This window comes from Homarus americanus, unplaced genomic scaffold (genome assembly GCF_018991925.1).
Source record: "Homarus americanus isolate GMGI-L3 unplaced genomic scaffold, GMGI_Hamer_2.0 scaffold30197, whole genome shotgun sequence".
Taxonomy (NCBI): Eukaryota; Metazoa; Arthropoda; class Malacostraca; order Decapoda; family Nephropidae; genus Homarus; species Homarus americanus.
Genome location: NW_024753598.1, coordinates 47,677 through 60,554, shown reverse-complemented (window position 1 = coordinate 60,554; position 12,878 = coordinate 47,677). Strand labels below are relative to the sequence as shown.

Here is a 12,878-nt window from a genome sequence, read left to right as displayed (position 1 = left end):
TACCAGCCATCACAAGTACAGCAGTATATCAGCCTGAGTATTATTGTTTACCACCCATCACAAGTACAGTAGTATATCAGCATGAGTATTATTGTTTGCCAGCCATCACAAGTACAGCAGTATATCAGCCTGAGTATTATTGTTTACCAGCCATCACAAGTACAGTAGTATATCAGCCTGAGTATTATTGTTACCAGCCATCACAAGTACAGCAGTATATCAGCCTGAGTATTATTGTTTACCACCCATCACAAGTACAGTAGTATATCAGCATGAGTATTATTGTTTGCCAGCCATCACAAGTACAGTAGTATATCAGCCTGAGTATTATTGTTTACTGTACATCAGAGGAACTGTACATATAACAATAGTGTACAGTATATAATTTTTGTACACTTCCCTGTTGAGTGTTTTTATAGTGTGTGTTGTAAGTCATAAACAGTGTATGTTAATGACATGTACAGTTATATGTGTAACTCATTCTTTACACCATTTTTCACATTTAGTTCAAAGAGGTATAGAGGAACCTTGTTAATAATGGTGTAGTCACATCACAAACTGGATCTTCCATCACACTTACCTCCTCACTGTCCTCCCATCTCAGCATCATTACATCAGTGTCAGTAAATCACATTCACTAATTGATTTATGTTTCAGTTTTAATTGTCAAATATAATTAACAGTAACAAGACATTAATAGTTCTTGTAGGAGGAAACAGTTTGCCAGTTAAGTGTCACTAAAACCTTTGAACACACAATACACACAGTTTTATAATGGAAGGTCACTCAGAGGAACAGTCAGAGTCTCCCAGAGAATTGTCTGTAAAATCACATCAAGTAACACATGTGAAAGATCATACAGGAGAGAAGCCGTTTGAGTGTTCAGAATGTTTTAAAGGCTTTTCACAAGAAAGTCACTTAAAAGCACATATGAGAAGTCATACAAGAGAGAAACCATATGAGTGTACAGAATGTTTTAAAAGGTTCTCGGTTAAATCTTCACTCAATAATCATAAGAGAGTTCATACAGGAGAGAAACCTTATCAGTGTTCAGAATGTATTAAAAGGTTCTCACATAAAACTTCTCTCATAAATCATGAGAGAATTCATACAGGAGAGAAACCTTTCCAGTGTTCAGAATGTTTGAAAGGATTTAAAAGACAAGGTGATTTAGAGAGACATGCTAGACTTCATACAGGAGAGAAGCCATTTGAGTGTTCAGAATGTTCTAAAAGGTTCTCACATAAAACTTCTCTTATAAATCATGAGAGAGTTCATACAGGAGAGAAACCTTATCAGTGTTCACAATGTATTAAAAGTTTCTCACAGAAATCTTCTCTCATAATTCATCAGAGAGTTCATACAGGAGAGAAACCTTATCAGTGTACAAAATGTTTTAAAGATTTTTTACTTAAATGTAACTTAACAACACATATGCGAACACATTCAGGAGATAAACCATTTCAATGTACAGAATGTATTAAAGGCTTCAAAAGACAAGATGCTTTAGTGAGACATATGAGAATTCATACAGGAGAGAAACCTTATCAGTGTTCTGAATGTCATCAAGGCTTTTCTAAAAGGTCTAACCTAGTAAGACACAAGAAAGTTCACTCAGAAAAACCTTTCCACTGTGTAAGATGCATGAAAGACTTTAAAGAGAAAGAGAGTTTAATATTACATGTGGAGAGATGTTACCAGACTGACCAAGTGGTCAACTCTCATCATTATGAAGGTGAAAGTTGCCAGGATTTGCACCATGACTTGAGCTTGTCTTGCCAACCAACAGTGGAGATGTGTGTTTCTGAAGGAGTGAAAAAGGAAACTAATTATGATCCACTCTCAGTCATTTGTGAGACAGAAGCTTCACCAGGGCCTGAGATAATTGACCAATCTTCTTTAAAGATGGAGTGCCTGGAAGAACTAGAATTTGTTAAGGAAGAATTCTGAAACTGTTACTGTTATTGTTAGTCATGGTAGACTCAACCTTGGTTGCTCTAAAATCAATCTTTACAAAATTGTGAGAGAAAATGGGACGTAACGGATGAAAATATTATGACGCTACTGAAACAACTGAGTGACAGTATTCATTCTGAAATTCATTTCCTCCTCCCCTCCCTTCCCCAGGAATGTTAATTTTTTTAGTGGCTGTACATATATTAATGAATTATTATAACATGATAAGATTATAATAAAATATTAAACCTTGTACAGTGTCTGGGAGTAAGGAGAATTGAGTGGCGAGTGACATGTTTATTCTGTAGAGACTGGAATACAACTGACACTCATAAGTCATAACAACTGCCCGTGGCTGCCAGGCACCTGTCGAACATCTCCACTGTTGCAACACCTGCCACAGCTGCTACAACACTTGCCACCACCACTGCTCCATTGGTGGCTCCTGGCCCCTCTGCCACACCTTCAGCTGCATCTCAGGCAAGGAATTGACAAGGTCCACAGGCCAAGCGACGTAAAGTTTTGGATACAGTCCGACGCCTTGATGCAACACAGCCGAAAGAGAATCCCGGACAGGAGACGGCTGCTGTTACACCTGAGGCACGGCTGTAAGAGGGATACAAGTCACATGTGCCTCTGTGTCTTGGATATTGCTTCATTCAGTACCACACTGAGTGCAGTCTCCTGCCATAAAGAACATCACACACACACACACATATTCGTACTTCCTAAGCTCACCTATGCCTCCCCTGCCTGGTCTTCCTCCCTAAATGCCACACAACATAAACACCTAGAAAAAGTGCAAGATTATTCTCTCCTTTTCCTACTTCACGTATGAAGAAGCGCTCAACACACTGACCCTCTCGGCTCTCACTGACCATCACCACGACCTCATCTGCAAATTTGGTGAGAAGTTCTGCACCATCCTCGACACCGGCTCTTACTTCCACCCAAGATCCCTCGTCCACGAATTGTTGTTCGACACCACAACCGCGCCCAGCCCATACGAGCACGTACTGATTGCTATAAGAACAGCCCAGTCCCAACCATTGTAAAAATTATCAACAACTCGTAGTAAACCAGTGTGTTCACTCCCAGCCAATCTTACCTTTTTGAACTGTCACTATGTTGAAATGCCCTGTAGTATGACCTTCTCCCCACCTAGTTATTATATATTATATTTATATCACTTGTGTTACTTGTATATTATGTGTGAATCAAGTGACCCATTCCCTAATTATGTAACTGTATATTTTCATCCTTCTGGCTGCCATGCTCTTTCAATAAACTGTTAATTATTATTATTATTATTATTACACACACACACACACACACACACACACACACATTACTACTACTACTACAGGTTGTACAAGTACCTCTCTAGTCCGGCCTTCTGTGGTCCGGAAACTCCCGTGGTCCGGAACGATTTTAGTTTGCCCAAAAGGTAGATAGGCAGGTTTTTTTTTTTTTTTTTTTTTTTTAAACTTATCTGAATTATTATTACAGGAATATTAAATTTTTGCCCCTCAGGCCCTAATGTGGGTCAGTGACCTATGCCCTGGTGGGCTAATCCCCGTAAAAAAACAACCACAAAGCCTCGGGAAATTAAGGTTTGTTTACATCCTGCAGTTCGGCTGTTCTCTCTCTCTCTGCTTGTCTATACAGAGTACAACATTTAACCCTTCAATATATATGAGCAGTAAATAAGTGTTGCTTTCATATTCTTATGTAGAGTAATGAGGATATGTTTTCACATGAGCGCACTTACATATGCGCAGTCTCTTTTTTTTTTTACCATTAATGGTTAGCTACTTATATTGTTCCATTTATTACATTGAATAACATTACAGGTACTTCAAACAACCATATTAATTTTTTTACATTAATTTTACTGCAGCTTCAATCAGGGTCTTATTTTCTTCAGTTTTATATGTAGAACCAATCAGTCACTGGTTTTGTAAGCTTTAACAAAAACAATGCCGGTAGCCGTCTCGTCTCCTCGTGTGTTTTAATATTCCATGTATTATGAATAAATTGTATTGTTCATTTTGCACACACAAACATTAATTCAATATAAACAAATTCAGAAACATTAATTAAAATATATATGAACAGTAAATAAGTGTTGCTTTTATATTCTTATTTTAAAGTAATGACGATATGTTTTCACGTGTGTGCACTTACAAACACGATCTCTCTTTTTTCTTTACCATTATCGTTAGCTACTTCTTTTGTTCCATTTATTAACATAAAATAACATTACTTAAAACTACCATATTAATTGTACTACAGCTACAACCAAGGTCTTATTTTCTTCAGTTTTATATGTAGAACCAGTCAGTCACTGGTTTTTAATCCACGAAAGCAATGCTGTCTCATTTACTCGTGTTTTAATATTCTACGTACAGTGACCCCTCGTTTAACGAACGCCTCGGTTAACGAAATTTCGGTTAACAAACTGCCTTCCATAAGGATCTTCAATTCGGTTAACGAACAAAAATTCGGTTAACGAATTTCTTACGAACCGACCTCAACATGTTTTTGCTTGCACTGACCGGGCAACCAGCTGTAGTATCAGTCCGCCAATACAGTAATCGGTTTTAGGGCTTAAGTTCCTTACTATTTTAGTAAATATCAAGAAGTTTATACTATTCAATAATCTTAAAAGTTTAATATTACTTTTTTAGTAATTTTAACAATTATTGAACATAATTGAAGGTAAAGAAACTAGTTTCTGGCGTGCCATCCAGCCTGTTAACACACCAGACAGGTGTTAGTCTCTTTCTGTTTTCACTGGAGGTAACATCTTGCTTGAGACACTCTTCAACTAAACGCTTTTTTCTGTGTTTCCAAGCAAATTATTAGTAATTTTGAAATATATTTTACATATTGACAATATATAATGCAGTGCAGTGTTGATTTAAAGAAAATAATCTTGAAATACACCAAGAGAACTAAAATTTTTGTAGGTGAAATGGTGCCATGGGGTGACTTCTCTTCCACCCCAATGCCTTCTCTTCTTCCCTCTCCTCCACCCCCATTCTAATTCCCATCATCATCATCATCATCATCCAGGAGCCTTCTACATACACACCTCAAAGTAAGTGAACTTTTCTACCATTTTTGTTGAATTTAGGAAATTTTCGGTGAGCTGGAACCAATTACCCAAAAACCCATTGAAACAATGGTTTCGGTTAACGAACTTTTCGGTTAACGAACGACCTTCTGGAACGGATTGAGTTCGTTAACCGAGGGGTCACTGTACAGTATTACCCCGCCTAACGCGGTTTCACTTAACGCATTTTATCATATACGCGGTGCCTCGCCAGAACTGAACTTTCACTTAACACGGATTTTTTCCACATATACGCGGTGAGTGTCCGGCTCCAGATGCTATTTTTAGATTTGCCCCACCCGCCACCCTGGCTGACTGCCTGTTTTAGCTCATAAAATTCATACAAATTACCCGGCCAGAATATAATTTACATTGCTGGAATTCTTATAATTTGGTGATCATTTTGAATATAAACATCATATATTTTGCATTAGACATACAAATTTTAGATAAAATTTTACTCTGAGTAAATATGTTATCTTTTGTGCAAAATATATGACATTTATATTCAAAATATTCCTGGTCTTACAAGGAATCCAGCAATGTCAATTATATTATCCTAACTTTAGTTTGAGGTATTATTTATTACAAAAAAGTTAAGTATTCTGGTTTTCCCACACATCTCCTTGGGACGGTTGGTGGGGGGTGGGGGGGAGGGAGGGACCGACCGACCATCTGTTACCCTGTGAAGAATATTTTTTTTTTATTAACTGAAGATATTTGTTTTAGCTCATAAAATTCATACAAATTACCCGGTCAGAATATAATTTACATTGCTGGAATTCTTATAATTTGGTGATCATTTTGAATATAAACATCATATATTTTGCATTAGACATACAAATTTTAGATAACATTTTTTCTCTGGGTAACTGTTATCTTTTGTGCAAAATATATGACATTTATATTCAAAATATTCCTGGTCTTACAAGGAATCCAGCAATGTCAATTATATTATCCTAACTTTAGTTTGAGGTATTATTTATTAAAATTTAGTGGTTTTCCCCCAAAAATTTCTCGGAGAGGGAAGAGCCGGCAGTGTAGTGTGAGAGGGGGAGGGAGTTGAGTCCATTATTTGAATGGACATTAACTTGGCGACTGTATTTCTCTATTTCTCTTAAGTATTAATTGTGTGCATGTACCATCATAAAATTAAGATGTTATTTTTACTACAACATAGTTATGTGTCTTCAAAAAGTGGAGTTTGGGGGTCGGGCCGGTTTCTATTGGAATTAATCCCATATGTTCTGTTGTTCACTTAACATGGGACCCTCTGGGTTCTATTGACCGCGTTAAGTGGGGTACAACTGTATATATAATGCTAATCATGAAGGCCAAGATAATAAGTGTTTTGGCAGAAAAATGTAATGTGTAAAAGATGATAAACTTAAGCTGTACACAACCGTCATGTTGTTTATGTACCTCAAGAAGACGTAGAATTATCAGGACATTTTAGGCCAAAAGTTGTAGATCTGTTGTTCAGTTACTCTTGTACAGTTGTTTTAGGGATTGACAAAATATAAATAAGTTGTATGAATCTGTATATTTTCTGCTGTAGCAATATTTCTTCAGTTTCTTTTTACTTTTAAAAATAAAAATTGAAGCAAAATAGACCACCAATTGCTTAAGAACATAAAAGAAAAGTAAATAGAGATATATCAATCAGTTTATTAATAAGTGTGCTATACGGTACATGTTTATATCGGAGTTAGAGCCAAAAATATAGTGTCAAGTTTCTCGCCTCACCTCACCTCATCAAAACCACCTAAAAATTAAACTGTTCCACTCGTCTGATTTTGGTTAATTTTTAATATGTTAAGAATACAATTTCCTATAAAATTATACCAGATACATTACTGTTGGAATTAGTGTTGGGTTTAGTGCATAGATGACTGGACTAGAAGTCAGCCATTGAATGTTCGTATTCAGGACACAAAAATACAACATAAACCCAATAACTTTATTTGAAATATAATAAAACATAAGTTAATGAGGTCACTTGGGTTAGGTTAAGGACTAACCTAACTGACTACAATATATGGGTGCTGGGTCGTAGTGATCAACTGAAGAATAATCACCCCATTTTGTGTGTGAATTTAGGTGTTACAACATTTACTAGTAACTGTCCATGTAACCATCATAGGAAGTTCAATAGAAAATAAAAAACAAACAAACAGATATGACTGACTAAGGAAAGAAACTAACAGGTTCACTGTATAATATGTGGGCAATAATCTGTGGTCCCAGCCTAACACTTAGTGCTCTATACTGGCACTTTATTAGTAAAACCTTTATTGTAAAACATACTTGCTAAATGATTTTAAAAAGTCCTTAATAATCTTGATAATTTTCTCTGTAATGTCCGTGTCAAGAATCTCTCTACCAACACCATCATGTGGGAGACCTGCATCATGTTTCTATGTGTGTACATTATCTATACATAACTGCCATAGCAAACTTATTAGACAGGAATAGAGAAAGAAAAAAAAACTTGCTGTATGACATCCTAACAGAATGGTCGCCTGAGTTTCTTATCACTCGCCGCTGCAATTTAATAACATATAAGTCTCCGTTACATGCTACACAAGGCATTTTGATACGTGAAAAAAAAAAAGGCTTTTATCCTCAGATTTTAGGATTGTTTAGTGGAAGACCTCCATAATATAACCATGTAACTCTGGATGAAGCCTTAGCAGGCAGGTTACATTGAAGATGAAATCCTCATGGGTGGAAGAAGGATCGAGGGTGAGGTAAGCGAATCGCTCGGCCTGGTAGGTCTGACCGTATGTGAACTGTGCACCCGTGTTGAGGGAGAACGCTAAACTGGGCTCCGCTAGAGCCATGGTAGACAAGATGGGTGATGGATGTGACTCTTTGAAGTGAGAATCAATTAAATTTACCTTGATGACAATTGGGTCACTCACCCATGTCAACACCTTCATGTTTTGAGCCTTACTGGGAACTTCCTCTAAGAAAACATCAAGGCTACCCACTTCCCCTATACCGGTACTCTTTAAGTGCACACCAGAAACATGCATGACATAGTTTGTCCAGCGAAGGTGCACGGGATTAATCAAAGATAGATAATGCCTACTGGACTGGCTATGTATGCTAAAATCATATTTGCTGATGTACATTTTTCTTGTAATGCAAACTTCTCTTGAATTTTGATGGCAGGTAGAACAGTTCTCTGGAATTTCAGCAATTAGTTGACTTAGACCTGATTTTGCCACCAACAAGTCATAATTAAGTACATTACACACAAGAGGGTTAAGCACCACCATACAATGTGGAGATAATGGCAGAAGGATATCACGGGTTATGTCAAGCAGCTGAGAGTACTCGTACAAACCTTCACACACAAACTTTTTAATGGCCTGAGGTGGGATGCCACGACGACGCAAACCAGCCAAAGTAGCCAAACGAGGGTCATCAAAATCATCAATTGCATATCCTAAAAGAACACGGAGCCGCCTCTTAGATGTAATGGTGTATGGAACTACCAGTCTTGACAGCTCTCTCTGGGGAACCTGCGGGAGATAAAGGATCTTTTGTATCCACTGATACAAGGCTCGATGACTGCCAAACTCGGTGGTACACAATGACACGGCAATACCCTCCAGAGAGTCGACGATGGGATGCGAGAAGTCATAAGTCGGGTAAATATGCCACTGGTGACCCGTTCTGTAGTGCGCCCGTGTAATGATACGGTAGGCCACGGGGTCTATGGTGTATGAGGTGGTTCTCATCCTCAGAACGGCATCTCCCTCTGCGTAACCTCCTTCTTTCATTTTTAAAAATTCCTTATGGTTTTCCTGTCTAGATCGGTTCCTGTAGGAAGACACCCAATAAATTTTCTTACTCAAAGGCATCCAAATATAGTCTTCATGACACACGTAGGCTTTATCTCTGTCAATCATCTCTAAAGCATAAGAAAACAACATATCAAAATAATCTGATGTGTATGTAATCTTGGCTGGTGTATATCCTAGCCACTCAGTCATTTCCACAGCACTGTCACGATGGTGTGCGTCAGCCGTCCTTGGATTAGTATCATCAAATCTCAGCACACACTCGCCGTTGTACTCGTTTGCCACACTGAAGTTGACGTGAAGAGCCCTGGCATGGCCGAGGTGCAGAGGACCGCTGGGTTCTGGTGGGAAGCGTGTCCGGACGATGCCTCCAGCTCTTCGTAAAGCATCTGTATGTTGCTTCACGCTGAGAATGTACACCCCATGCTGGAAGTGCCCTTCCTCGTCTGAGTCTTCAGTGTCAGCATCCGGCAACGTGGACGACTCGCTGTCTGTTAGAATAATAAAATTTTCATTAATTAAAATTTACAGAACTGTAAATAACACACACAACTTCCTGTACAAAATTATTTACTGTAGACTGCTCTGGTCACCCCACCAGGTACAGCTCCTTCTAGTGCCTGAATTTGCGTTACCTTGTCGTGGTGTTGGGGCTTGAATGATCCACCTGGTGTGGCTGCTTCTTCACCAGAGTGAGGAATGAGTGGCCTCTACATCCCAGAGTTCATTCCCAACTTTTTCGTTTCACTTTAATTAATCTTCTGGTGAGAAAAGGTTTGTGGCATCCATTAACTCTATCTGTTACCTTTGAACAACCATGGATATTGTCTCCCGTGCTTTGTGTGCCACCTAGAGCTAGCAAGTACTGGCCGAGAAAAACAAAGCCTTAGACATTAAACACAACGTTGGAAAGATTAAGAATGTACAAGCACAAAATTAAAATAAGAACATAGAATGTGAGGACATTATATGAGACTGATAAGTATACAAATGTTTGTAGAAAAATGAAAAGATTACAGCAGAACATTCTAGGATTATGTGAAGTAGCATCAGTGGTGGAGATTTTTACTTCATACCTTCAGGTGGTGAAAAACATAAAGCCCCGTCCACACATAATCGAGCAGTGCCCGGCGGGCTTTGCCCGATTACCGGGCAAAGCCTGTGTGTTGTTGTACACACGGGGGTGGTTGGCGGCAGTCATAGTCGGGCGCCGGTAGCTAGTAGGTGGTCGACAGTGGCGGGTGCGGTACGATCACCATGGTGTGTCGCAGGAATAATCGCCGGACAGTTAAAGTGAAGAGCATAGCGTTGTGTACTATAATAATTGCTGCTATGTGCAAAAAGAAGAACCAAATGCAGAAAAGGGAATGGTGCAAAGAGTGGTTAGGTCGAAGAAAAGTATTGGGAATATAAGGGCCTGTGCCTCTTATAACAATTTTCTTTCTTTAATACTTACAACCATTGGTAGCGTGACGAGAGGAGGCTTGTGGGTATATGTAATGATAGTATCAAGTAATAGGGAAGAAATAACGGTTGATACTGGAGGTAAATAATAGACACAATATACAAATATTTATTTAAACATTAAAATGGAGGTAGGAGAAGAATATATGTACCAACAGACGAAACCGGATACTATGCCCTCAGGTTCAACATACTCACACCACTACTGGGTGGACATACTCAACATAAACTCTTATAGTAACTTAGCACCATTAAGACCAGGGCAACTGCCACTACAACACTCAGTCGTCAGGAGTGATACTCAAGCAACCGCCATGGGGTCCTGCCACCATGGGGTACTTTCCAACAAATTCTGAAGATCCCAGTGGAATAACACAACCACACCATAGCCCTACTGAGTTAGACACTCATCCACCAATGATGGGGGCTGGTAGTTGTGTGTGGCTTGGTGATCCGGGGTCACCTCGCGGGCCGAGCGTTAGGGTCAGACGGGCCAGCTATGGGGCCCATAGGTAGTACTGAAGTGTCTGACGGCCGGGTCTCACGAAGATAACTGATCCTACTGGACCTCGGACATCTCTCCAGACATAGTGGATACAACATCCACGCTACAGACACGGCCTAGGCTGCGTTAGGGGCCTGTATGGGTGAATGGGCGGGCACTTGCTAACTGTGACAACGACATCACGTTTCAGGGGACGTTAAAGACGTAAATATGACTTCACTCAGAGCATATCAACTACGTTACTGCAACACTTGCACAATCAACTATTAATTGGGTCAAATCACTTAAAGAAGGGCGAATTACAACACAGAGTGGAACGACCTACCTGTATGGGTGAATGGGCAAGCACTTACTAACGGTTGAAATGCCTGCGGCACCCTCACTCAAAATATGTCAGGGAGCCCACCTACTTCTATTTCGATGAATTATTTTACTGTACACTCTGACGTTGAAACTGAGACTATGAACTCAGTTTCATTCCCTACTATTATCTTCACTAACAATGCTCTGACTCAGCTATCAAAAGCCAAAATTAAATTGATTACAAGGGGTTGGATGGCAACAGGTCCCAACATACAGCGTCTTGCTACGAAATCCGCAGATTATATTCAAAGTTTCCTTCAGACAAAGACGGCCTCTCGATGACATCATCAAGGAAACAGAAAACGGGGGACGTTTCCACTGGGGGACTCAGAAGGTTTTGTGGACGTTTGAGCGTAATATGAATCCTTAAGGTTTTTAGGTTAGCCGTCATCACGATCATGACAGGAAGTCATGCCACGATTTTACGTGAACTGCAAGATGGACATGAGCAAGACTTCACCAATTACATGAGAATGGACCCCAACACCTTTTACAAACGTCGAGCGAAAGTGGAACCATTTATAAAAAAACAGGATACCAATATGAGGAAGAGTATATCTGCAGAGGCTCGTCTAGAGGCAACGCTCATATATCTTTCAACTGGGTGCACCTACGCGTCACTTCAGTATAGAACGAGGATATCAAAACAAAGTTTGTCTCGCATAATACCTGCAACTTGTCAAGCCTTGTATGAAGTACTCAAGGAAGATTACTTGCAGGTGAGATTTGTAGTACATAAAAATTCATTGAATAATGTTAGAATTATGATATGCATAGACAGGAAGCTATGGGACTAGAGTGAGGAGAGCGGCAGGAACGAACAACACACACGAATGGCCTCATTACACAATACATAAACAATCTCCCGTTTATTGTCACGCCAATAATGTACATTGCATAAGCTTCTTTGGTTATACGCTGGACATCTGGACCGAGCGGGGAACATACACGTATCACATTTGCAGTACGTACTTTAAGTCGTCGCTCCATATCGGGCAGCAAACCACCAGGCAGGCGGACCATGATTTCGCTCAACGACGGGCATGGGCACTCCGCTGGTTTGCCAGCCAATTTTGCCCGATAACAGGCATTTAACGTGTGCCTGCCGGGCACTGCTCGATCATGTGGACGGGCCTTAAGAGAGATGTTGGTATTGTTGTCAACCACAAGTTGAGCAGTAGCGTAAAGGGATACTGGGCAGTGTCAGATAGAGTTTTGTTACTCAACGAATTTTAAATGACCTTTGTGATGATAACAAAAGTGATAATTGTACAGTCGAGGTCAAAAGTTTGCTCCCTCCCAAAATGAAGCAGTATTGACCCCAAGTGAGATAAAACAGCACACCCACACCAGATAACAGTCAGGGTAAGTAAAGTCGGAGACTCATTCCCGTGATTCAGTTTCACCACAGAGAGCGAGCTTTTGTCCACGACTGTATACACATGGTTTGAACAACACCCTAAGCATCTCTATACATTGGTCTCGCCCTAGTACAATGTAAACAACATAGTCAGGAATATAATAGATTACATTTTAATTCAGGAAAGATTCAGAAATTCAATAACCTCAACCAAGACCTATCCAGGGGCAGAGTGTAGGTCAGATCACATGCCAGAACTTGGAACTAAATCAAATGGGATTTTGGGAAGCTCAAAACAGG

At 39.6% G+C, this 12,878-nt stretch overlaps 1 protein-coding gene across 1 annotated transcript; it reads left to right on the top strand.

Annotated features, from left to right (window-relative positions):
• The first annotated feature begins 6 nt into the window (after window positions 1-6).
• Window positions 7-2,755, top strand: LOC121855387 (gastrula zinc finger protein XlCGF52.1-like). Its single transcript, XM_042350279.1, has one exon. It carries the CDS (start codon window positions 775-777, stop codon window positions 1,948-1,950), a length of 1,176 nt encoding a protein of 391 aa, XP_042206213.1. The 5' UTR covers window positions 7-774; the 3' UTR covers window positions 1,951-2,755.
• The last annotated feature ends 10,123 nt before the right edge of the window (window positions 2,756-12,878 follow it).